This window comes from Camelina sativa, chromosome 17 (genome assembly GCF_030686135.1).
Source record: "Camelina sativa cultivar CO46 ecotype springtype chromosome 17, ASM3068613v1".
Lineage (NCBI taxonomy): Eukaryota > Viridiplantae > Streptophyta > Magnoliopsida > Brassicales > Brassicaceae > Camelina > Camelina sativa.
The window spans coordinates 2094866-2118256 of NC_141896.1; the positions used below are offsets into that span (position 1 = coordinate 2094866).

General features: G+C 38.1%; 6 protein-coding genes across 13 annotated transcripts; 3 read left to right on the forward strand and 3 right to left on the reverse strand.

The window, feature by feature from the left end:
* Window positions 1-465: 465 nt before the first annotated feature.
* Window positions 466-4227, reverse strand: LOC104754716 (uncharacterized). Its single transcript, XM_010476974.3, has 3 exons — window positions 1285-4227; window positions 1071-1151; window positions 466-749 (listed from the first exon to the last, which is right to left on the reverse strand). The coding sequence occupies exon 1, from the start codon at window positions 3896-3898 to the stop codon at window positions 1697-1699; it is 2202 nt and encodes a 733-aa protein (XP_010475276.3). The 5' UTR covers window positions 3899-4227; the 3' UTR covers window positions 466-749; window positions 1071-1151; window positions 1285-1696.
* Window positions 4228-4316: 89 nt separating this feature from the next.
* On the reverse strand, window positions 4317-6041 carry LOC104754718 (UDP-glycosyltransferase 74E2). Its single transcript, XM_010476976.2, has 2 exons — window positions 5323-6041; window positions 4317-5175 (listed from the first exon to the last, which is right to left on the reverse strand). Exons 1-2 carry the CDS (start codon window positions 5965-5967, stop codon window positions 4459-4461), a joined length of 1362 nt encoding a protein of 453 aa, XP_010475278.1. The 5' UTR covers window positions 5968-6041; the 3' UTR covers window positions 4317-4458.
* A 321-nt stretch (window positions 6042-6362) lies between these two features.
* LOC104754717 (UDP-glycosyltransferase 74E2) lies at window positions 6363-8564 on the reverse strand. The gene is made up of 2 exons (XM_010476975.3): window positions 7622-8564; window positions 6363-7400 (listed from the first exon to the last, which is right to left on the reverse strand). Exons 1-2 carry the CDS (start codon window positions 8264-8266, stop codon window positions 6687-6689), a joined length of 1359 nt encoding a protein of 452 aa, XP_010475277.1. The 5' UTR covers window positions 8267-8564; the 3' UTR covers window positions 6363-6686.
* Window positions 8565-9704: 1140 nt separating this feature from the next.
* LOC104754719 (BTB/POZ and TAZ domain-containing protein 3) lies at window positions 9705-12450 on the forward strand. 3 transcript variants are annotated; one of them, XM_010476980.2, is made up of 6 exons: window positions 9730-9982; window positions 10089-10155; window positions 10665-11036; window positions 11162-11292; window positions 11376-11990; window positions 12077-12450. In XM_010476980.2, the coding sequence occupies exons 3-6, from the start codon at window positions 10713-10715 to the stop codon at window positions 12210-12212; spliced, it is 1206 nt and encodes a 401-aa protein (XP_010475282.1). In that variant the 5' UTR covers window positions 9730-9982; window positions 10089-10155; window positions 10665-10712; the 3' UTR covers window positions 12213-12450. The 3 variants fall into 3 exon arrangements, with proteins under 3 accessions (XP_010475281.1, XP_010475282.1, XP_087351850.1); XM_010476979.2 differs by lacking the exon at window positions 10089-10155 and having other exon boundaries at window positions 9705-9982; XM_087495724.1 differs by lacking the exon at window positions 9730-9982 and having other exon boundaries at window positions 9986-10155.
* Window positions 12451-12811: 361 nt separating this feature from the next.
* Window positions 12812-16430, forward strand: LOC104754721 (putative LRR receptor-like serine/threonine-protein kinase At1g05700). Of its 2 annotated transcripts, none has more exons than XM_010476982.2 (11): window positions 12812-12962; window positions 13048-13585; window positions 13701-14176; window positions 14252-14390; window positions 14474-14545; window positions 14624-14695; window positions 14785-15023; window positions 15138-15349; window positions 15429-15618; window positions 15698-15887; window positions 15967-16430. In XM_010476982.2, the coding sequence occupies exons 1-11, from the start codon at window positions 12875-12877 to the stop codon at window positions 16298-16300; spliced, it is 2550 nt and encodes an 849-aa protein (XP_010475284.1). In that variant the 5' UTR covers window positions 12812-12874; the 3' UTR covers window positions 16301-16430. The 2 variants fall into 2 exon arrangements, with proteins under 2 accessions (XP_010475284.1, XP_010475283.1); XM_010476981.2 differs by having other exon boundaries at window positions 12819-12962; window positions 15111-15349.
* Window positions 16431-20564: 4134 nt separating this feature from the next.
* On the forward strand, window positions 20565-23218 carry LOC104754722 (transcription factor bHLH153). Of its 5 annotated transcripts, none has more exons than XM_010476983.3 (6): window positions 20565-21332; window positions 22107-22219; window positions 22316-22381; window positions 22466-22531; window positions 22627-22671; window positions 22809-23218. In XM_010476983.3, the coding sequence occupies exons 2-6, from the start codon at window positions 22109-22111 to the stop codon at window positions 22968-22970; spliced, it is 450 nt and encodes a 149-aa protein (XP_010475285.1). In that variant the 5' UTR covers window positions 20565-21332; window positions 22107-22108; the 3' UTR covers window positions 22971-23218. The 5 variants fall into 5 exon arrangements, with proteins under 5 accessions (XP_010475285.1, XP_087351851.1, XP_087351853.1 ...); XM_087495725.1 differs by having other exon boundaries at window positions 20663-21350; XM_087495727.1 differs by having other exon boundaries at window positions 20828-21350; window positions 22123-22219.
* The last annotated feature ends 173 nt before the right edge of the window (window positions 23219-23391 follow it).

The following is a 23391-nucleotide window of genomic DNA, read 5'->3' on the forward strand; positions in this document are numbered from 1 at the left end:
TCACACATTATTGAAACTAACTCAATGATATCGTTAATCATTCTAAATAGAATTATAGAAAGTCAATATATGTATGAGCTCCATTTTTTTTATTTATCTTATATTTTCCAAGTTATTTTTATTCATCTTATAGTCATTTTGTTTTGACAAGCTGTTGAAGAAAAAAAAAAAAAAAAAGATTATGTTGGGGAGATTATGTTGTGAAGCGAATTCAAGCGTTGTGAAACGACAAACACAATTAACTTTCCCAACCAAACATTCCGATTTGGGCGATGGTTTTAACCATTGTTGCAAAAATGGTCTTTAATCTAAAATTAATTCAGATAAATTTCAACAAGTTCATTGAATGCTTAGAAGATTCGGATAATATATGTTTGAACTTTGAAGTAAAAAACTACAATAAAATAAACTTTAATGAATGGCATGTGACATGTGAGTGGTGGAGAGAGAGAAGAGGCGGAGCAGTTGACGGAGAAAGAGACGCCGGAGCTCTCGGATTATCTAAGCTACAACAATGTTAAAATAGTAACTTTATTTTTTCTTCTTTCAAATATGACAAAAACAAACATAAATACATTTTGCATAATACATAATGCTCTGTTTTCTACACGTCATCACGCACCAAAAAAGTCTTGTTCTTGGGTTGGCTTCATGTGTGTAATGTGAACCTAAACCTTCAAATATGAAAGTTTCTTGATGTAGGTTAAAGGACTCTTGGGGCATCATTTACATTATGTGGTGGCTCTTCTCTGCAAAATCCGTAAAGAGGAGAGTTATATTTTATCAAGTTGTCAGGCAAAATAAAACACTGTAAAATCTTTCCATGTTCCTATTTTAATTGTTAGTAGATCAAGAACCCTGGACATTGTCCCCACTACCATGTTTTCAACTTCATGGATTAATGTTAGAAGATCACACCTAACCAGGTCTAACTTAGAAATACAAGGGTGATTAGTCAGTAACCAAAAATTTGAATGGGCATAAGACTAGACGGCTATTAACGCAAATTCATGGCAGGTATGATATGAACGATCCAAAAGAAGAAATAAAACTAGTTTAAGCTCTCTTACATCTTCATTGAGAAGAGTCCTCCGTGAGCATTTAGAACACGATGTACCATGAGATTGGAAGTTGGCTCAACAAACACATACCTACGATTAAGAACCAGGAGTAAACAAACATGTGAGAAGCTTTTGTGTGATCAGAACTTTCAAGTCTTGTAAGCGATTGCAAACTGGACTGCAAACAGAAGTCAAGCAAGAAAGAACTTTAAAAAGTACGCACCCTTGGATGTTATTTCAATTGCATCAGCATCACTTCTCTTTCAGCAAATGACAAATCAGTAAGAATTAATGTGAACCTGCCGAATCCTCACACATAAGGAAACAAAGAAGAACGTTCAGCGACGAGTTCACAGATACTCTTGTCAAGATGAAGTTGCGTTGGCAGAGAAGTAAACTCCTCATGAAGTGCTGTCGGTAGCTGCGCACAATTAACAGGGTCATCTGCTAACAGATTGATCAGAAGCTTTTACTCTCTGTGGTGTTTCATATGCAGAACCCCTTCAGCCTTTTACAATCTAAAGAGCTCCTTAACGACCTGATGCTTCTAAGACTTGGAAGGAGGCATCATGTCTCCTTCAAAACCACATTCATTCACACTAAGATTAACCTTTTGAGTTCTAACCGACCACCAGCTAATTGGCTTCCCTTAGTTCCTCATCCACAAGGTAACTCTCTATTATATCATCAATAGGATCTACAATTGTATCTGGCCTACTTCCCTTGTATTTTGTATCACTGAAAAAGTCAAGAATTTCTTTATCCGCAGCCAACCCTTCTCTTCTCATTTGGTCAAAAACTTCTCTCGCTTCCACAAATTTCTTCCTCTTCAAGAATCCTTTAATGAGAGCGGTATATGTGCTGACAGAGACACTAAATCCCTTCTCGTTCATTTTCTGAAATAAAAACCATGCTTCCTTCATGTTCCTAGCCTTGCAATGGCCTTTAACTAAATTCTCATACGTCTTACCATCAGGTCCTACCTCCCGGGAACACATGTCCTTATAAATTGTAGTTGCTGCCTTCAGGTTATTTCTAATGCAATATTGCTTCATGAGAGAATTATATGTGGTTGCATTAGGCGCTATACCTTTTGCCAACATCCAATTTAGAAGCTTCTCACCATCTTCTAACATCCCATGCAAACAAAAGCCATTCATTAGGACGTTAAATGTGACAATAGTAGGTTGAAGCCCTTTCCCGAGCATCTCTTTCAAAATCTCTTGAGCTTTATCCATCTCCCCTGCTTTACAGTAGGCATCCATCAAGGTTGTATAAGTTACAGCGTCTGCATTAAGACCCACAGCTTCAAATTCTCCAACAAGTTTAACTGCCTCCTCAAAACTACCTGACTTACATAGACCATTGACAATGGAATTATAAGTAAAAATATTTGGCTGAAGACCTATTTTCCACATTTCATGAAGAAGGTCATTCGCTGAATCTAAGTCCCCTTCCTTACAGAGCCCATCAATTAATGTGGTGTATGTAACGACATTCGGGGAGCACCCAGCCTGAATCATGTGATTGTGGACCCTAAAAGCATCTTTCATCTGCCCTGCTTTGCAGTATCCATTTATAAGTTCGGTAAAAGTAACGCTATCCGGCTCTAAACCCCTGCAAAGCATTTCATGGAAAAGTTTACCAGCCTCCACCATGTCGCCAATCTGACAAAACCCTGATATCATAGCAGTATATGTCAAAACATCTGGTCTAATATCCAGAGAGTGCATCTCATAAAAAAACTTCGACGCAGCCCGAATATTCCCTCGCTTACAGAAACCATCAATAAGAGTTGTATACACTACTGTGTCAGGAAGTATACCCTGCTCTATCATCTCTCGAAATGCCTCCTCTGCTTCGGCTAGCTTACAAATCTTGCAAAGCAAATCAATTATGCAACCATAAGTATAAGAATTTGGCTTCAGCCCTTTCTGTTTCATTTCTGCAATGAGCTTCCAAACCTTATCAAGTTCCCCAAATCTACAATATCCATTTATCACTGTACTGTAACTGATTACATCAGGGGTGTAGCCCTTCAGCTCCATAAGCAGGAGCAGATGGTGAGCTTCGTTTATTCTCCCGAGTTGACAAATACAATGAATAACAATGTTATAAGAAGAAACATTCCAACAAACACCCACTTCCGGAAACTCCCTGAATACTATGATGGCTGTTGTAGCATTACTGCAGTCTTTCGAAAGACGGCCAAGGTATACATTGCAAGAATCAACAGAGAGAACCAATCCGTAATTCAACATCTTCTCAAAGACCTTTCTCGCTTCACGGAGCATTCCATATTCAACTAGTACTTGAAAGAACACATCAAACACACGAGGATCCGAACCCCAGTCCTTGTAAGTGTATACTAAAAGATCAAAAAAATGTACAAAGGAATCAGTAACATTCAACTTCGGTCTCTCCCAAAAACTACTAATGAGAGACTGAGCCACTTTAAGATCCTTCGATGCCACAGCCAAATGAACGACAATACAAAGGGATTCAAGGTTGGAGTCTCTACGAGAGCGAGCCCAATCAAAGAAATCAAGAACCAGCTTGTAATCACTCTTAATCTTCAACAAAACCCAAATCAAATGATCAGTCTTGAACTTGCATTCATAAGGCTTTAAACTCCGCCTCAGAGGCTCAACACGACGAAGCTTAATCACATTGGTGATTTGGTGAACCAATTCAGTGTCTCTTACTGAAGCTTTCTTTGGTGAGTAATCAGGAAAAGGTCTAGTATCGGTTAAAGTTGAGGAACTGATGAGTCCACGAGACCCAAGTGAAGAGAGCTGAATGAAATTTCTGAAGCTAGAAAGAGTACCTCTCTTCATCACAGGCCAATGAATGGCTGCTTCATCGCTTCATCACAAAGCACCCAAGTACTCGCCGCGAACTAAACAGAGTCTTCAGGAGAACAATCATTCGCTCGATTCGAGATTAAAAGAAAAAAACCCTAGAATCTCTGCGCCGGAACTTGACCCGCACAAAGCGGGTGATTGGGTATTAACGAGCGTTAACGATACGAATTGCAACGAGAAATATCAGAACTTGGTCACTCTCACCCAGAAGATAAACTTTGTTCTTTCTCTCTCTCTCTTCAGTGAAACTTGGAAAGGGCACGGCGTGCCATTGAAGACGATGATCGAATTTGGGAACGGTCATTTAGATGAATAAAACGGTGCGTTTTGGAAACTAAACCACTTAAAGCCCATTAAGAAGAGCAGTTAGGCCCATATTGAACAACTTGGGTTTAATAGTGTATTTGAATATTTATTAGAATGATGACGTCAACAAGTTAATATAAATGCAATTATACATCTGGGTATAGTACTTGAACACAATATAATGAATGCATTGCCATTTGCAATAGAAAAATTACTTAATTTCAAATTCAACAAAACTTAGAAACAAATTCATTGATGCTCTTATCAGAGCTACCTCCTTCAGAAACAGCCTCTCTAGCCAGCACTTTCCATTTCTCACCATTCTTTCTAATTTCTTTCCCTTTCTCTCCCTCCATAACTTCTCCAACACGTCTCACAATCTCTTCTCTTCTCACGAACCCATTAACGTCTGCTTTAACCCTAACTCCAACTTTCCACACATCCTCCATGAACTTAGCATTTGTGGGTTGATCTGCCCAATGTGGCATACCAATCATTGGAACTCCAAAACTCAGTCCCTCTAACATCGAGTTCCATCCACAATGTGTCAAGAAACAACCGACCGATTCATGTGTTAGAACGTCAAGCTGAGGACTCCAGCTTACAATCAGTCCTTTCTCACCGGTTTCCTCCACATAGTTTCTTGGAAGTTTGTTTTTCTCTGTCTCTCTCACAACCCACAAAAAGAAATGTCCGCTCTGTCTCAGACCCTCCGCGAGTTCCATCATTTGATCTTCTTTTAAAACCACCAAGCTTCCAAGTGATACATAAACAACTGAACTAGGCTGCTTCGAGTTTAGCCACTCGACGCATTCAGCTACATTTGCATCGAAGAGGCTGAATCCGTAGTTTTTGTCTGAAGACAGTCGCTTGTCTAAGTACATTGATGGAACAGTTGGTCCTATGTTTAAAACTGGCCACAAGCTTTGGACCCATTTCAACAACTGAAAGCAAAGAGGAAAGAATATAATTAATAAACTATAATCACATATGTATGTATATAAGGACGTTAGAATAGAACAGAAATTATGCCAATTAGTATCACAAAATTTCTTAAAAAATAAAAACATAAATGGATATATTTTTGGTACCTTTTCTTCCAATTTACCGAAAGTGTTGCACAAAATTATATCAACTCGATCAATATTTGAGAGCTGATCGATCACAACCCTTAGTAAATTCGGGTAAGAGGACGATTCACAGAGGAAAGACGGCAAATCATTCATATTCAGCATCGGGAACGAAGGGAATGATGCTAACGCAGAGTGACCATACTTTGTAGAGGGTACAGAGAACGAGCCCTTAGTTACGTGATAGTAAATAGTTGAGACAAGCCAAGGCTGCGTGAAAAACACGGCACCCCTCAAACCATAACTATGAGCTACATCAAGAAGCCAAGACATGGTGGAGTCGTACACAAGGGCTCTAGGAGGATTTCCCGACAAATTCATGTCTTCAATCAACTTCGGTAAGCGGGTTTTGATGCTGGTTTGTACTCTTTCCATGATATCATCGAGGTCTTGTGATCGTTTCTCGCCTTCTTGGAAACCATTGGAGATGGGGACAACAGTGATCGAGTCGTGCTCTGTTTTGTATGGCGGAGAGGGTTTGTCGGAGACGATGATAAGAGTGATCTTAAGACCTTTTGAGGCTAAGCGTTTGCAGAACTGTGACATTGGAGTTATGTGGCCTTGTGCTGGGAAAGGCAAGACGATAACATGAGATCCTTCTCTCATTTTTTGTTTATTTTTGTGTCTTTAATTATTACTTACTCTAGTTTGATGTGTGGGTGCGTCTCTGTGCGTATATATATGATTGGATTAGAGGACGACTTTGATTTTACTACGTCTCTCTCTGTTGAGGAAATTTCCTGTGTACATTCCAAAAAAAAAGGTCAAAAAGATTTCGTGGCGACCAAAATTTGTGGAACAAGAGGTCGTTGATAAAATGACCTTTGACTGGACTTAAGGTTGTCACATTCAAGCAGAAAGGCTTTAAAGAAGAATTTTCAAATCATGCAAAACTTCTTTAAGAAAAAGGCTTTAAGGAAAGTTTATGACCGTTAGGCTTTTTAAGAAAACGGAAATTTGTTTTAATTCCTTTTGCTTTTTACATAATTTGGACGCACAAAAGGAAAATCCTTTAATTTATCATTTAAAGAGAAAAGGAAATAACAAATCTCTTATTAATAATACTTAGGAACATAAAATAAAAACAAAACAAACATGATTTTTAACCTAACTGAAAACTGAAACTCTTTTCCTCAACTCCGTTAGATAGACAGAGAGATACTCGAAACAGAGGAGCTTCGTCAAAATTGGAGACGGCTCATGTGAGTATGCCTGCTTTTCTTCTTTCTTGTACAATTGGTATGCAATTTGCAAATAGAAAGTCCCCATTGGCATCTGGAACTTGGACTAGGGACTTGTAAATTACTTAATTTCAATCTTTCCTATCAAAACATTGAAACAAACTCATCGATGCTCTTATCAGAGCTACCTCCTTCAGAAACAGCCTCTTGAGCTAACACTTTCCATTTCTCAGCATTTTTTCTAATCTCTTTCCCTTTCTCCCCTTCCATTACTTCACCCACACGTCTCACAATCTCTTCTCTTCTCACTAACCCATCACCTTCTGCTTTAACCCTAACCCCAACCTTCCACACATCCTCCATAAACTTTGCATTTGTGGGCTGATCTGTCCAATGTGGCATACCAATCATCGGAACTCCCAAACTCAATCCCTCTGACATCGAGTTCCATCCACAGTGTGTCAAGAAACAACCGATGGATCTATGTGCAAGTACTTCAAGCTGAGGGCTCCAGCTCACGATTAGTCCCTTCTCACCTATTTCCTCTACAAAGTTTCTTGGGATTTTGTCCGTCTCTGTCTCTCTCACAACCCACAAAAAGAAACGTCCGGTCTGTTTTAGACCCGCAGCGAGTTCCATCATTTGATCTTCTTTTAGAATCACCAAACTTCCGAATGATACGTAGACAACAGAATTAGGCTGCTTTGAGTTTAGCCACTCGATGCATTCAGTGACTTTTGCATTGAAGAGGCTAAATCCGTAATTTTTGTCTTCAGACAGTCGTTTGTCTAAATACATCGATGGAACCATTGGTCCAATATTCAAGACTGGCCACAAGCTTTGGACCCATTTCAATACCTACGAGCAACAAAAATACAAATCAAGATCAAATTAACCATAAATTATGGTCCATAATCACATGAATAACTAAGCGATATCAAATTAACCATACTCACACAGATAAAAATAAGCGATATACATGATCAATAGTAGTTTAAAAACTATAATTTAGGATATATAATTTCCTCAAAATACGTATAAACATGTTCCTTCTATATAAATGGATATATTCTGTGTACCTTTTCTTCCAATTTATCGAAAGTGTTGCACAACAAAATGTCGACTCGATCAATGTTGGAGAGCTGATCGACCACAATCCTTAGTATATTAGGGTAAGAGGACGATTCGCAGAGGAAAGACGGCAAATCATTCGCACTCAGCATCGGGAACGACGGGAAAGATGCTAACGTAGAGTGACCATACTTTGTTGGCGGTACAGAGAATGAACCATTGAAAACATGGTAGTAAATAGCTGTTACAAGCCAAGGTTGCGTGAAAAAGACGGCACCCCTCAAACCATAATTATGGGCTACATCAAGAAGCCATGGCATGGTGGAGTCGTACACCAGAGCACTAGGAGAATTTCCAGACAGTTTCATGTCTTCAATCAACTTCGGTAAGCTGTTTTTGATGCTGGTTTCTACTCTTTCCATGTAATCATCGAGGTCTTCTAAAGGCTTTTCGCCGTCTTGGAAGCCATTGGGGATAGGGAAGACAGTGATTGAGTCGTGTTCTGTTTTGTATGGAGGCGTGGGCTTGTCGGAGACGAGGACAAGAGTGAGCTGAAGACCTTTTGAAGCTAAGCGTTTGCACAACTGGGACATTGGAGTTATGTGTCCTTGGCCTGGGAAAGGCAGAACGATAACATGAGATCCCTCTCCCATTTTCTCTTTTAAGTTTTGTTCTTACTGACTCTAGTTTTTTGGTGTACGGCTGTTGTAGATGTGTGTAGATATATATTATCGGATTAGATGACGACTTTGATTTTAATACGTCTTTCGTGGGGTAGGACTACAATCCAAAAGGGTCGAGGTTCCGTGGCGACCAAGATGTGTGGACCAGAGACCGAGGTCGAAGATATATAAATGCAACCCACCAATACATGTTATCATAATTGTTTTAGTTTATTGTTAGCATGTGACATAAATTATTATATAACTCGCAACATATATGTGCGTCAGTACGTGTTTATCAAGAAAGAAACAGAACATATAGATTAGATTCTTTTTGTCATCTTCCAGGAGAGAGCTGGAGTAGAGGACACTGCAGCATCTTTCACCTGTGTATTACTGTTGATGTCACTGCTTATGCAATCCGGATCCAAATTGTAAACCATTGATAGTTAAAGCTTAATATAACTGCTTCAATAAATTTTGTTAGGGTTTAATAGCTTAACCGAGAGTTTTTTTTTTTATATGAAGATTTAACTGATAGCTGCTTGTATGTTTTTGTTTGTAATTTTAAACGTGAATAACATTATTGCTTGATAAGATTTACCTTTTAACATTTATAAACTTCAAAATGACATTATGATAAAAAGAATGAAAAAAAAAAACTAGCAATTTTATATTTTCTGTTAAATTCGTCGCCAATTTTTTTTGTTTTTCTTTTATCACACACAAATGAGAGAAAACGTAAACAAACGTAATGAAAAGACTTCACGTTGCTATCGTTTCAACGCCGTCCCACTTGGAAACCTAATCTGTCCACGTGGTGTTCTCGTATTGGCCATTCGCAATTCTCCGGAGCACATGTATGCAAGAAATAAAAATCAAATTTAGCTGTCCGAGTTACTTTTTTTTTTTTACTTTTACGTTTAATTCCACTGGGAAACCCGTGATAAAATTGGTTAAAATCATAAATCATAGTCAAAACAGAAAAATATTTCTGAAATTATGAAACCAGTGAACTATTTGTATAAAAACTGCTAACTGAAAACCAGTGAAATTTTCTTTGAAACTTGTTCATTCAGATTCTTGTAACTTAACTCATTGCTGCCAATATAGTCACTGCAATACCAACTATTACGGTCTAATATCATAAATCTAATTTATGAAATTGAACGCTTTTTTTCTGACTCAACTGGTTAATTATTTAGTTCATTCTATCAGTTTTCAAGTTCTTAACCTATATAGTTAATAAAGGTTAATAAAGATGAGAAAAAAAAAAAAAAAAAAAGTTAATAAAGGATGACTCGACCCTTATTTGTATCATATTACATGGTCGGTGTTATTTTTTCACCGGCTAGTCGGTAAGATAATGTTAAACCGGCAGAGAGACATACAAAATCTGGTGACAAGGATTCACGAACTTTACTTCTTTAGTGCAATTCAAGATCAGACATAGTATAGTATATAATAATTGTCTTTCGATGCTATATTCTCCCTGAAATCATTCTAACTTAATTCCAATTCCAACACGTTTGTGGCCTTCATTAAAGAGGCAAAAAAATTGTTCATTCTCAAACGACGACGTTTTAGTGTTGACGTTTTGAGTAGTATGCAAATTTGCTACTACTACTTTTCTCGTGACCTTTGGATTTCCTCTCTCTGTATTGTGTGATTTTACTACGAAACCAACCCACTTGGCACCAAAGGAAGGTTGGTTCTTTTCGCTTCTAATTTTTGTTTCTTTTTCCTTTTAGCGTTGAGTTCGTGAATCCAAAATCAATGGTGGTTGTAATTTGTGAACTTTTAAACTAATCAGATACTGTATCTAAGAGATGATTCTTCTTCCGAGAATTGGGTAAAATCTCAGAATTCTGAGTTTCTGGGTAAGAATGATTCTCAAGCAATAATTGTTAAACAACAATGATCAAGGCTTAATGATTCTGTTTCTCTTCGTTTTCGCGTCGTTCCAGTTTCTGGTTTTGGTTTATTTCTCTCAGTGACTGTGAAAGTGTGAATCTTGCCGTATCATTCATGTTTTGATCTGTTTTTAGTGAGTAACCTGGATGTTTTTGTTCTTCGTACTAGTTTTACCTCTTGGTCTTTATAATCTCTGTATGACTGCCTCTGTATTTCTCATTGAGGTTCATGTCTAATCAAGCTTATTGGAATACAAAGACAGAGTTTTGGAATCAAAATCGGATTTTTAGTTCATTCCTGTTCAGGTCCATGTTTGCTGTTTTTGAATCCAAAGTTGTTACTTACTTTGCGTTCGATGATTTGGTTCAGTAGGGAACTTAAGTCTTGGTTAGAGGAAATTTGAAGAGAAATTTGAGATTGACTCTTCACTCTGATACATAACTCATGGTTGCTTTTTGCAATATGATCTCAACAGATTGAAGAACCGGTAACCTGTTGTGAGTTCGCGGGTTTTGGTGGTCTGATGGCTTGTTCTGATGGTACATTCACGCGAGTGTTTGATATAGGAGTAGAAGGAGAAGAGTCTTTCTATGCTCCTGGTGATGATATCTTCACTCAACCACTAACGATGTCTATTACCAAGAACATTCCAAAACCTCCCCCTCTTCCTTGTTTTACCTTCCAGCGTTTTCAAGCTTCCAGAAGGACACCTTCAAGCTTATCCCGCCTTGTTGTACCCAAAGAAGCAGTAGAAACTTGGGACAAGCTTTTCAAGGAAGGATTTGGATCAGATACCTATGTTGAAATCGATAACAAATCTCGGTTTCTAGCTCATTCAAGTGTCTTGGTGAGTTCTAGTTGAGATATTACTCTGTTTTAGCTCATGGGAATATATGATAACTCAATGGGGTCTTTGGCCTCATTTTTAGGGCTTACTGATGATGATATATTACAAGGTTTTGTCTTCTCCAGGCTGCAGCCTCACCCGTTATGGCGAAACTTTTGAACAAATCAAGGGATAAAAATGGGAAAACATACCTCAAAATCTTCGGAGTGCCTTATGAAGCAGTTTACATGTTCATTCGGTTTCTATACTCTTCCTGGTATGTTTCTATGTGTTCAAATGGAAATTGCTTTCATTATGCTAGTTTCTCCTTTGAAGCATGTCTAATATTAAAACCTGCAGCTACGAGGAGGAAGAAATGAAGAAGTTTGTGCTCCACTTATTGGTTCTGTCACACTGCTACTCTATACCATCTCTTAAAAGAGTTTGTATAGAGGTTCTCGATAATGGATGGGTTAACAAGGAGAATGTGATCGATGTGCTTCAATTGGCGCGGAACTGCGATGCGACTAGGATTTGCTTTGTATGTTTCTCAATGGTCATCAAAGACTTCAAATCTGTATCATCAACAGAGGGATGGAAAGTGATGAAACGAGCTAATCCTCTGCTTGAACAAGAGCTCGTTGAGGCAGTCATTGAAGCAGACACTCGGAAACAAGAGAGAAGGAGAAAACTTGAAGACAGAAAAGTGTATCTGCAGCTTTATGAAGCCATGGAAGCTCTTGTTCACATATGTAGTGAAGGTTGTGGGACAATTGGACCTCGCGATAAGGCTCTTAAAGGAAGCCAAACCGTGTGTAAGTTCCCGGCGTGTAAAGGGATTGAAGGTGCACTCAGACATTTCTTGGGATGCAAGTCTAGGGCTTCATGTCCTCATTGCAAAAGGATGTGGCAGCTTCTTCAGCTTCACTCTTGTATCTGTGGGGATTCAGATTCTTGCAAAGTCCCTCTCTGCTGGTACAGACTGTAATAAGTGTCATTCCACATTACAGACAACTACAGTTTTCAGATACAGATTGTAATCATTTTCTTTTAACTTGTAGGAATTTCAAGGTGAAAATGAAGAAGCTTAGCAAGAAAGAAGAATCTACATGGCGATTGCTTGTAGAGAACATTATTACGGCGAAGAACAGTCTCGGGCCGTTCTCTTTACCTTCACGTCCTTCTGTTTTGAGATAAGAAGGTTTTAGTGTAGTATAGCCACAAAAAGAAACGTATATATGCAGTGTAAAGTGTATATTGCATACGGCGCACATTAGAGGTCTTGAACGAACATTGTCTATACCATGTCTGTTATAATACAACATGCCGAATCGTGATCCGTGACAGTAATGTCAAGAAGTTCTTGCATCATTGTACACATCTTATGTATATTTATATGTTAGATATTCAAATCTATAATATTATTGGTCGTAAACGACTTTATTTAGAGACAAACAAAGAAGATATTGAAGATATACATTAATGTTTTATTCATATGATGCTCGTAATGACTAAACATATTTCAAGTTGAGTTATCTACTGAAAATATATACTCCTAATAATCAACCTTCTTACAATTAAGAGTATTATAGTTTTTTTTGTAAGGATGATAAATTAATTGATCTAATACGGCGGGTCTCTCGTTGACTTTTGATGGTCATTTGACTTTGCATAGTCACCAAGAGCAAGTAGCTAATATAAATCACTTTGGTCTTAAAGACTTTACCTCCAATCAAATTATTTTTTCCGTCTTTAAATGAACTTCTTCAAACTTCAACAACATTATAAAAAAAAAAAAAAACACAAACCCAATTTTAGTTGTCTTTTTATTCCCTTGTTTTTCAAGAAACCAGACGAAAATGGAAACATTTCGTTTTCTCAACTTGATCTATTCAGCCACGTTTGGATTGTGTCTCATCGTTTCGGTTTATGCACAAGACCAATCAGGTTCTTTTTTTTTTTTAACTATTCATGACTATTTTCTTGTGAAGAAAGTATAATCCTTTAATCTTTATTGGTTGCATGATCATAGGTTTCATAAGCATCGATTGTGGTATCCCAAGTGGATCATCGTACAAAGACGACGCAACGGGTATAGACTACGTCTCAGATTCATCCTTTGTTGAAACCGGAGTCTCCAAATCGATCCCCTTAACAGCTCAAAGACAGCTTCAAACCCTAAGGAGCTTTCCTGAAGGTTCTAGAAACTGCTACACACTGATTCCAAATCAGGGGAAGGGCAAGAAATATCTCATAAGAGCTAGTTTCATGTACGGTAACTACGACGGAGAAAATGGTTCACCCGAGTTTGATCTGTTTCTTGGTGGTAATATTTGGGAAACTGTCTTGCTCAGCAATGGATCGGTCGTTGTATCCAAAGAGGTCGTTTACTTGAGCCAATCTGAGAAAATATTTGTTTGTTTGGGAAACAAAGGCAAAGGAACTCCATTTATCTCGACTTTGGAGCTTAGGTTTCTCGGAAACGACAACACGACATATGAATCTCCAAACGGTGCTCTGTTCTTCTCCAGACGCTGGGACTTTGGCTCCCTCATGGATTCACCTGTCAGGTAATGCTCTGTTTCGTACTCTGTTTTGTCCTCTGTCTCATGCTTTGTTAATTGCTCTGTTTCTGAATGTGTTAAAACTTTGACATAAGAAGACTTTTTTTTTGGTGTGAATCAGATATGATGATGATGTGTACGACAGAATCTGGATACCTCGCAACTTTGGCTATTGTAGAGAGATTAATACCTCACTTCCAGTGATCTCAAACAACAATAGTTACAACCTTTCCAGTTTGGTGATGAGTACAGCGATGACTTCAACAAACACAACAAGACCCATCACAATGACTTTGGAAAACAGTGATCCAAATGTGAGGTACTTTGTTTACATGCACTTCGCCGAGGTTGAAGATCTTAGTCTCAAACCAAACCAGACCAGAGAGTTCGATATCAGCGTTAACGGTGTGACAGTTGCTGCTGGCTTCAGCCCCAAGTATCTTCAAACTAACACTGTTTTTCTAAACCCTGAGAGCCAAACGGAGATTGGGTTTTCTCTCGTAAGAACTCCCAAGTCTACTCTTCCGCCAATCGTTAACGCTCTAGAGATCTATATTGCAAACAGTTTCTCGCAGTCTCTCACTAACCAAGAGGATGGTATGCGCTAGTAAAATGGCTTACAAAGTTCAATTTTTTTTTTCTTGGTTTGATTAATTCACTTGAAACTTATAGGTGACGCGGTTACAAATCTAAAGGCGAGTTACAAAGTAAAGAAGAACTGGCAAGGAGATCCATGTTTACCTAATGACTATATTTGGGAGGGCCTTAATTGTAGTTATGATAGTCTTACCCCTCCTAGAATCACATCACTGTAAGTGTAGTATAACTTTCATCTCTTCTTGATCAATCCGTAGATATTGTATATTGACTTGAAAATTTTGTTAATGGAGGCAGGAACTTATCATCTAGCGGGTTAACGGGTCACATATCTCCATCCTTCTCTAACCTCACAATGATTCAGGAGCTGTGAGTTTATATAATTCAAGATGATCATACCTATAATTTTTTGTTTTTTTAACTTGAACAAGGCAACTGTATTATCAGGGACTTATCAAACAACGGCTTAACTGGAGACATTCCAGAGTTTCTGTCAAAACTGAAGTTCTTGAGGGTTTTGTAAGTTATATAGAGTATAGACATATCGATGCAATTGATAACAAATTAGAATGGTAACTACGGACTTTAACTCTTAATAATTTCTGCAGAAATCTAGAGAAGAATAAGCTAACCGGTTCAGTCCCATCCGAGTTATTAGAGAGATCAAAGAGCGGATCATTCTCGCTACATGTCGGAGAGAATCCAGACCTATGTTCTGAGATTTCTTGCGGAAAAAGCAAGAGTAAAAAACTCGTGATCCCGCTGGTCGCATCATTTGCAGCAATGTTCATTCTCTTGTTATTGTCTGGTGTGTTTTGGAGAGTCAAGAACCGGAGAAAGAAGTCCGGTAAACATCTATCTCTACGTCTATCTTTTTACGTACGTATCTATCTGTTTATCACATAACCAATTGTTAAATCTTTATCTTGCAAAGTAAACTCTGCGGTGGAAAAAAATGCAGAAAACGGAGCAAGAAACAATCTAATGGCGAGATCGGAGAACAAGTTATTATTTACCTTTGCAGACGTCGTAAAGATGACAAATAACTTCGGTCGAGTCCTCGGCAAAGGAGGTTTTGGAACAGTCTACCATGGCTACTATAACAACCTTCAAGTCGCTGTTAAACTTTTATCAGAAACATCAGCTCAAGGATTCAAAGAGTTTCGCTCCGAGGTAATGTAGTAGAATTCTAGGTATTTATTGATTCCAAAAAGATATGCAAATTAACACTACCTCCTATTCATATATATAGGTTGAAGTTCTTGTGAGAGTTCATCACGTAAACCTCACTGCGCTGATCGGTTATTTCCATGATGGTGATCAAATGGGATTGATCTATGAGTTCATGGCTAACGGGAACATGGCAGATCATCTCGCGGGAAAGTATGACCATACATTGAGCTGGACTCAACGGCTTCAGATTGCACTTGATGCAGCACAAGGTATGACCAAAGTTCTGATATTTAGGCTATGAATTAGTCCGAAAGTTTTCATCTTTAACGAAAAATGGTCTCAATGAAGGGCTTGAGTATCTTCACTGTGGATGCAAACCTGCGATAGTTCACAGAGATGTGAAAACTTCCAACATATTGTTGAACGATAAAAACAGAGCAAAGCTTGCGGATTTTGGACTCTCCCGGAGTTTTCATACAGAGAGTCGTTCTCACGTATCCACTCTAGTCGCTGGAACTCCCGGATATCTCGACCCGCTGTTAGTTTTCTCTCTTTATCTCTCTACCAAACATCAATGTTTTAGTAACTTTATGATGTTTCTTAAACGATGTGTATAGATGCTTTGAGACAAATGGGTTAAACGAGAAGAGTGACATATACAGCTTTGGAGTTGTTCTGTTAGAGATCATTACGGGGAAAACAGCGATCAGTGCTTCACAAACGAAGCGTGTTCATGTGAGTGATTGGGTGATATCGATCTTGAGGTCTACGAATGATGTGAACAATGTAATAGACCCGAAGATGGGAAAAGATATTGATGCAAACTCTGTATGGAAAGTTGTGGAGCTAGCTTTAGCCTCAGTATACGTCTCTGACAGGCCACACATGCAACTGATTGTTATAGGGTTGAAAGAGTGCCTTGAAAGAGAAGAAAATTACAAGAACTATTGATGGATGTCACAAGACGGAAAAACGGCTTTTTCATACCCCGACAATAGTCCTGTGTTGAATTCATACATTTGACTAATAATCTGGCCTAAACATACCTTATGTTTCTATATATTTGAATTCCGCACCCCAACTTCGAAACTAATACACCAAGTATAATTTATGTGCCAAAAAATACAAAAACGTGTTTCACGACTAACTCTGTTAAGCTTCCGTTTAAGCGTTCTGACGTGGATTCCACATGTGCACAGCGATCCAGACGACGTCGTTTTGGCAAAACGGAGAATGAAAAATTTTGGCCAAAACGACGTCGTTTTTTATTTGTCTCAAAAAATCTCTCTTCATCTCTCCCGAAACTCTCTCTACGGCGGAAGAACCCTAGAATTTGGGGGTTTTCAATTTCGACCCAATCTGAAGGAGATTATCGTCTTCTGAAGCCGACAGCAATGATTCCCGGGGATGAAGGTGGTTCGGAAGTCGCACCTAGAGTTCCAAACCGGTAATTTTCGAAAAATCTTACATGATGTGGAAGCTGAGATGAAGAGTCTAGCAATGAAAAGCAATGGAAGTGAAATAGAAGGCATAAAAGCTGTTGCACAAGGATGTGAGAAGGAGATTGGAGAACTCAAAGCCATGATCGTTTGTTGTGAGAAAGAGATTCAAGCATTACGTAGCTTCAAAAATTTGATTGTGTGTATTGTAGTCATGTTTGTGCTATATGCTTTAATCTTTTAAGCAATAAGCAAAACCCGTTTATGTAATGGTAATGGAGCTAAAATGCTATAAAGAAATGCTATAAAGAGAGTTGTTTTAGATGATTCCATTTAGATGACAAAGATTTTAAAAACATCTGATTCAATAAGCAGACAAAAAACAAGCATCCTACATCTTAAACCATATACCAAAAAACCATCATCCTAAACATTCAATCCAAACAACATGATCCAAAAAACCATCATCCTAAACATTCAATCGAAACAACATCATCCTAATCATAAGCTATAAAACAACTAATCAGCAAGTGAAATCTGTGATGGTTGGCTTGATTGGCTTGGTTGACTTGCTTGACTTGCTTCACTTGGACCTTCCCCTTGTGTTTTTTTTGGCTTATAGCGATGGACTCCAATATTAGGACAACTTCTTGCGTTATGTCCTACCGTGCTACAATTAGCACAACGCAAAGTAATTCCTGCTCTGCTAATTTTCATCTTCTTTGGTGGAGCGACATCTTCTACAACCTTTGCTTTCTTTTTCCTTTTCTTTGGAGATTCATTTTTGCCCTTGATTCGTTTTTGTATCTTCTTCCGCCCTTTAGTTGGCTCTCTAGGTGGTGGTTGAAGCTCTGTTTCACCAGATTTTCTCCAGAAGTACATACCCTTAACTCCCCTCATTGTCTCATTGTATTGAGCCACCCATCTTGATGTCAAATACCAGTCAGAGTTAACAAAATCCTCAGGCTTCAGATTCTTCTTCATCCCAATTACACGCAATACATGACGGCAAGGAATTCCTGTCATACTCCACCTTCTACATGCACATGTTTTCGCATTCATATCAACCCTGAAACCATGATGAACATGTTCGGTCACCTCATAATGACCATTGCCACAAGGGATTACCTGACAATACTTCATGTGTCGCTGCTCTTCTTTAATGGTCTTAGCAACTTTCTTAGTATACTTCCCCTTGTGCTTTTCAGCCTTCTTTCTTCTCATTTCATTTCGGATCAGGCATTGTCGTCTTATGGTCTCCAACATTGCTACCAATGGCATCTCTCTTGCTTTGTTAATAGTATTGTTGAGCTACCAAGCTCTATCGTTGCCTTCACCATCTCCACCATCATTGACTCCTTCTTGACCAGCTCTATCATTGCCTAGATCTTCACCAGCTCCATCACCATTGTGTTCTTCTTCACCAGCTCCATCATTAGAAATCTCATCCTTCTCTATATAGAGTTCTATTGTTCTTGTCCACATCGCAGCTGAACACATTCTCTGGAAACTATCGGATCCATCATACAACAACTTCAACTCTGTGAACAACTCGTATGGGTATTTAAACCATATCCTTTGCCCAATCATAGACAACCCAATCGACTCCACCATGTTTGTAAATATTGTCTCCGCCTTGCATTCAAGACTATGAGTCTCGCCTCCAACATATGCAATCACAACACCATTGGCGACTTCAAACTTTCCATTATAGTAGATTATGAATATTGGATCTTCAGGTCTACAAAAAACAAAACCAAATATTGTTCAAAACCGAGATTTTATCTAACACACACACACAAATCATACACGACTTATACAAACACCCACTATTATAACACATTTTTGATGCAATTACACAATACAATTCAACAAACTATCCAATCGAGATTTTCTCTAACACACACACACGATAATCAATCGACCAACAATGAGGAGGATGAAAAGGATTTTTTGAAAATTACCGGTTTGGAACTCTAGGTGCGACTTCCGAACCACCTTCATCCCCGGGAATCATTGCTGTCGGCTTCAGAAGACGATAATCTCCTTCAGATTGGGTCGAAATTGAAAACCCCCAAATTCTAGGGTTCTTCCGCCGTAGAGAGAGTTTCGGGAGAGATGAAGAGAGATTTTTTGAGACAAATAAAAAACGATGTCGTTTTGGCCAAAATTTTTCATTCTCCGTTTTGCCAAAACGACGTCGTCTGGATCGCTGTGCACATGTGGAATCCACGTCAGAACGCTTAAACGGAAGCTTAACAGAGTTAGTCGTGAAACACGTTTTTGTATTTTTTGGCACATAAATTATACTTGGTGTATTAGTTTCGAAGTTGGGGTGTGGAATTCAAATATATAGAAACATAAGGTATGTTTAGGCCAGATTATTAGTCAAATGTATGAATTCAACACAGGACTATTGTCGGGGTATGAAAAAGCCGTTTTTCCGTCACAAGACCCACAACACAAACAGATTGTTATAGAAGCAACGGGTTCGTGTTGCTGCTATATGTAAAAGCCCAAATTTGTTTATTTTTCTTTTATGGTGCAAAGTGTACTTCCTTTTCAGTAGTTTTGGTTCTCTTATTTTTTAGAATTTGGGTGAAATAATGCCAAAGATACTAATAAGTAGAGAAGAAATAAAAATAAAGTAATACTAGTAAGAGTACCTAATCCGGTCGCCACAAGGAAAAAAGAGGACAAGAAGATAGTGACAACGAGACAAAGCCCAAAACCGCGTTGGCCCCCAGAAACCAAAAACGTACCTTTTTAAAGAAAACGCTGATTCCCCCCCCCTCCTTTGGACTTTTGCGTCGCACGGTCTGTGCCCTCTCCTCTGTCCCCACAAATCTCTCTAATTTTTATACTCACGCGATCGCTGCGTCTGCGTTTTGAAAAACAGCGTTTCTTCTAAGCGCTCCACGTGAGTTTATTAATCATCATCATTCATAGAGCCAGTTTTTGGTGTTCGTGCGGCACACTCGCGCTTCTCCTGAGCGTCTGATGAGTCTCTCTCCTGTGAAGTACTAGCATTTAGTTTTGTCTTATTTGTCTTTCTGTTAATTACTGGTGTTCCTTTATTATAAATTCAAAATCAAATCTAACTAGTTTATTAAACTACTCATAATTTAATTGTGTGTGTTTTGGGAGAACTAGTTATTAAAACAGTCGTACTACTACTAGTTAAGAGAAGAGAGAATAGTTATATTTTGGGAAGTGATGTTTTTCTTACCCATTTCTTTTATTTATTTATCTATGCAAGTGATTGAATTTGATTGATTGATTTACATATTTTATCTTGAAATATCAACAACCAATCAATATCTTGGTTAATTTCAAAAAGAGAAGAGAACAAATCAAAATTCAAAGAAATAAAAAGCAGAAAAAAAAAAAAAAAGTAGAAACAAAAAGATTGATGGCGCAGAGAGAGTTGGTCAAATATGTTGACAAAATTTAATAACCATTCCAAATGTCACTATCAAATAAAGAAAATAATACCACTACACTAGTTTCTCTACGAACGAGCAATGTTGGAATTAATGAAATAAAGAGCAACTTCTCTACCTGGGACTGATATTGGCAAGACCTCTCCCTCTCTACGATGGGTTGTATGTTAGCTGTCAAATTATAATTAATTTAGTAGGGTACATACATTAGTTCGTTTATTTGATGTACTTTAAAGCATAGGTTAAAGCAAATTCTATTATGTAAATTATAGTCCGAAGACTAAAGACTAATTCTGAACATACTAATCTTTTTATTTGCAGATTTGGTCAAATAGGAGTAGTAGATGGTGGTGTAGGGGGCATGCAGCAGTCGTAACTACGTCACTAACTTGCATAGTTATATAGATCTTAATGTTTGGATTGGAGATCTTAAACAAACAAACAAACAAACAAATAACTCGTTTTATACTACTAGGGCTAGTTTATACACTCATTAGACACAAACATATCCAAAAAAATATTGGTAGTAGACAAAGACTAAATAAAAAGAACTCTAGAATTATATACTATACAAAACTACTTCACCCAAAAAAAAAAGAGTCGAGAGGAAAAAGAGATATCCCAATATACAAAAAAAGCAGTTCCCATCTATTTGCTTTCGTTTGGAGCGACACAAGTTTCTTCTATCTCATCTCTCTCTCTCCTTTTCTCACGCCGAGATTTCTGCTATTGCTCTAATATCTCTCACGGCCTTTTGACGCCATTTTCTCACCAAAGCCTTCCTTGGCTGGCTCTTCATGGACACCGTTTAAGCTCAATGACTGAGCAACTGGTGTATATAGTAACTTCGGGTTTGGAGTTTTGCTTTTTGGACTGAGCAGAAAACTCAATAGAGAGAGAGAGAGAGAGAAACGTTTTCTGTGTCTTATTCTTATCTATCGGGTTTTGTGTTGTCAGAAGCTCTAAGACAAAATTGAAGGCAATTATTTTTAGGGTTCAAACGAAGAAAAATTGGAGCTTTTCGAGAACTTGTGTGTGTGTGGTGGCTTTTGCAAAGAACAAAGCTTTTCTTGATTTCGTTATTGGCTCTTCTCCCAATTTGTGAGTCCATCTCTCTCCGTAAGCCTCTTTACTCTTTTTCTTTATTTGCTCTGTTTTGTTCTTCTTTTCTACTCTGTTTCTTTACTCAATTTTTGGCTTGATTATACATTTATACATACTTTAGTCGCTTAAAGAAGCTATATCTCTAGATATATTTACTTCTTTCTCCTCTTCTTGTTGTATTAGCTTTTGATTTCGTTTATCACAATTCCCATGACCAAAAAAGTTACCATCTTTGACTATGTTACCAGATTCTACTCAGTAGTTTTGTTATAAGTTGGATTCTTGTTTACATTATTAGATTAACTTCAATACTTCTGAGAGTGACTTTTTGTTCTCCTCTGATCCGTGGAGGATTCTGTGTTCTGTTTTTTTGGGGTTTTCCTTCTCCTGTTTTTAAGGACTCAATGTGATTCATGCATATATGATGTTATGTTATTGTCTGTTTATGTGAGAGTATCTCTGGGAAATAATTTTATCTTTGTTTGAGCTTATAATTGTGCTTGCAAATCTTAAAATTTAAATCAGCTGATGTGAACTTGAGGCCTAGCCTTTGACCACAAACCCTTGCCTACTTTCGTTGACCTTACCTTTGTCTTGGCTTAATATTCTAATCCTAATCCCAATGCATTGGTTGGTCCAAAACACTCATTTCATACATTTTGTGATCGTTTTCCTCTGTAATTTACATTAGAGTGGTAACCTCGGACCGTATGTGAAATGTTTTGGTGAATGTTGTGTTTAGTGACTCTTAAGCATTTCTTATTGACAAAGGTATGGAATTCTCTAGAGACGCCGGAATGATGATGGAGAATAAGCGGAATGTGTGCTCTCTCGGAGAAAGCAGCATCAAACGTCACAAGTCTGATCTCTCTTTCAATTCCAAGGTCTCTTGCTTTACCTACTTTTCTTGGATTTATCAGTCTTCATTCTGTGGTCGGTAATGATCCTTCCATCTTTTGTTATCTTCATGATTGAAACAGGAGAGGAAGGACAAAGTTGGAGAACGTATTTCAGCTCTTCAACAGATTGTTTCTCCTTATGGAAAGGTAACTTTGTTTTTGTTAAGCAAATCAAGAGAATTCATCTCTTAGCAGCTCATACTGATCTTTAATCTTCTTATTATACCACAGACTGACACTGCATCAGTTCTTCTAGACGCGATGCATTACATAGAGTTTCTTCATGAACAAGTGAAGGTCTGCAAGTTTCTATTCATCAGCATTTCAATACATAGCGTGATCCATTCATCTTTACCGAATAAACATCTGACTTTTCATGTTCTTTTGTACAGGTGCTAAGTGCTCCGTATCTGCAAACGATACCTGATGCTACACAGGTGAGCACGATCTTGAATCTTAACCCCATTTATACTGATTTCACTATTTTTATCCTAAGTGCTCCGCGTCTGACATATCTGCTGCAACTGGAACTTGAATATCTTACACGAACTGATTTTCCCGTCTTTGTAACCAGGAGGAGCTGGAGCAGTACAGCCTGAGAAACAGAGGATTATGTCTTATTCCAATGGAGAATACAGTAGGAGTTGCTCAAAGCAACGGAGCTGATATCTGGGCGCCCGTGAAGACTCCCCTCTCTCCAGCCTTCAGCGTTACATCTCAGTCACCCTTTAGATGACCAATTCGGCTCTTCGCCTTCTAAAATCTTTGTGTTAAGCATAAAGAAGATGACCAGTTCTTATTATTCTGATGATGCCTCTGTAACATAGACAGAGAGACGCATGAAGTTGGTTAACAACAGCTCACGGTGTGGCGATGGCTGTTATTATTTGACTGTTTAATGCATCCCCATACTTTGACTTGTGTAATATGCCCAAACAGAAACTAAATTATTCTAATGCAAAGTAATCTATTTTCTGTGAGAAATTGCTTAAGATATCTAAGTTCTGTCGTTCTTACCAAAACTATGTATCCTATACATCTTTCTAGTTATAAAGATCCAAGGAAAGCTTTCTTTCAGTGTTGAAGGAAAGAGCGTTGCTCTCCCTACTAATACAAAGCACCTTGAATTGATAGACATACCACAACCACGAGAAACG

Coding starts and splice junctions, on each gene's coding strand:
- LOC104754716 (XM_010476974.3), bottom strand. CDS start 3,898: ATGAAGAGAGGTACTCTTTCTAGCTTCAGAAATTTCATTCAGCTCTCT.
- LOC104754718 (XM_010476976.2), bottom strand. CDS start 5,967: ATGAGAGAAGGATCTCATGTTATCGTCTTGCCTTTCCCAGCACAAGGC. Junction 5,176..5,322: donor TCGGTAAATTGGAAGAAAAG/GTACCAAAAATA, acceptor CTTTGCTTTCAG/TTGTTGAAATGGGTCCAAAG.
- LOC104754717 (XM_010476975.3), bottom strand. CDS start 8,266: ATGGGAGAGGGATCTCATGTTATCGTTCTGCCTTTCCCAGGCCAAGGA. Junction 7,401..7,621: donor TCGATAAATTGGAAGAAAAG/GTACACAGAATA, acceptor TGTTGCTCGTAG/GTATTGAAATGGGTCCAAAG.
- LOC104754719 (XM_010476979.2), top strand. CDS start 10,713: ATGGCTTGTTCTGATGGTACATTCACGCGAGTGTTTGATATAGGAGTA. Junction 11,037..11,161: donor TAGCTCATTCAAGTGTCTTG/GTGAGTTCTAGT, acceptor TGTCTTCTCCAG/GCTGCAGCCTCACCCGTTAT. Junction 11,293..11,375: donor CGGTTTCTATACTCTTCCTG/GTATGTTTCTAT, acceptor TAAAACCTGCAG/CTACGAGGAGGAAGAAATGA.
- LOC104754721 (XM_010476981.2), top strand. CDS start 12,875: ATGGAAACATTTCGTTTTCTCAACTTGATCTATTCAGCCACGTTTGGA. Junction 14,177..14,251: donor TCTCACTAACCAAGAGGATG/GTATGCGCTAGT, acceptor TGAAACTTATAG/GTGACGCGGTTACAAATCTA. Junction 15,350..15,428: donor TCAAAGAGTTTCGCTCCGAG/GTAATGTAGTAG, acceptor TCATATATATAG/GTTGAAGTTCTTGTGAGAGT.
- LOC104754722 (XM_010476983.3), top strand. CDS start 22,109: ATGGAATTCTCTAGAGACGCCGGAATGATGATGGAGAATAAGCGGAAT. Junction 22,220..22,315: donor ATCTCTCTTTCAATTCCAAG/GTCTCTTGCTTT, acceptor TGATTGAAACAG/GAGAGGAAGGACAAAGTTGG. Junction 22,382..22,465: donor TTGTTTCTCCTTATGGAAAG/GTAACTTTGTTT, acceptor ATTATACCACAG/ACTGACACTGCATCAGTTCT.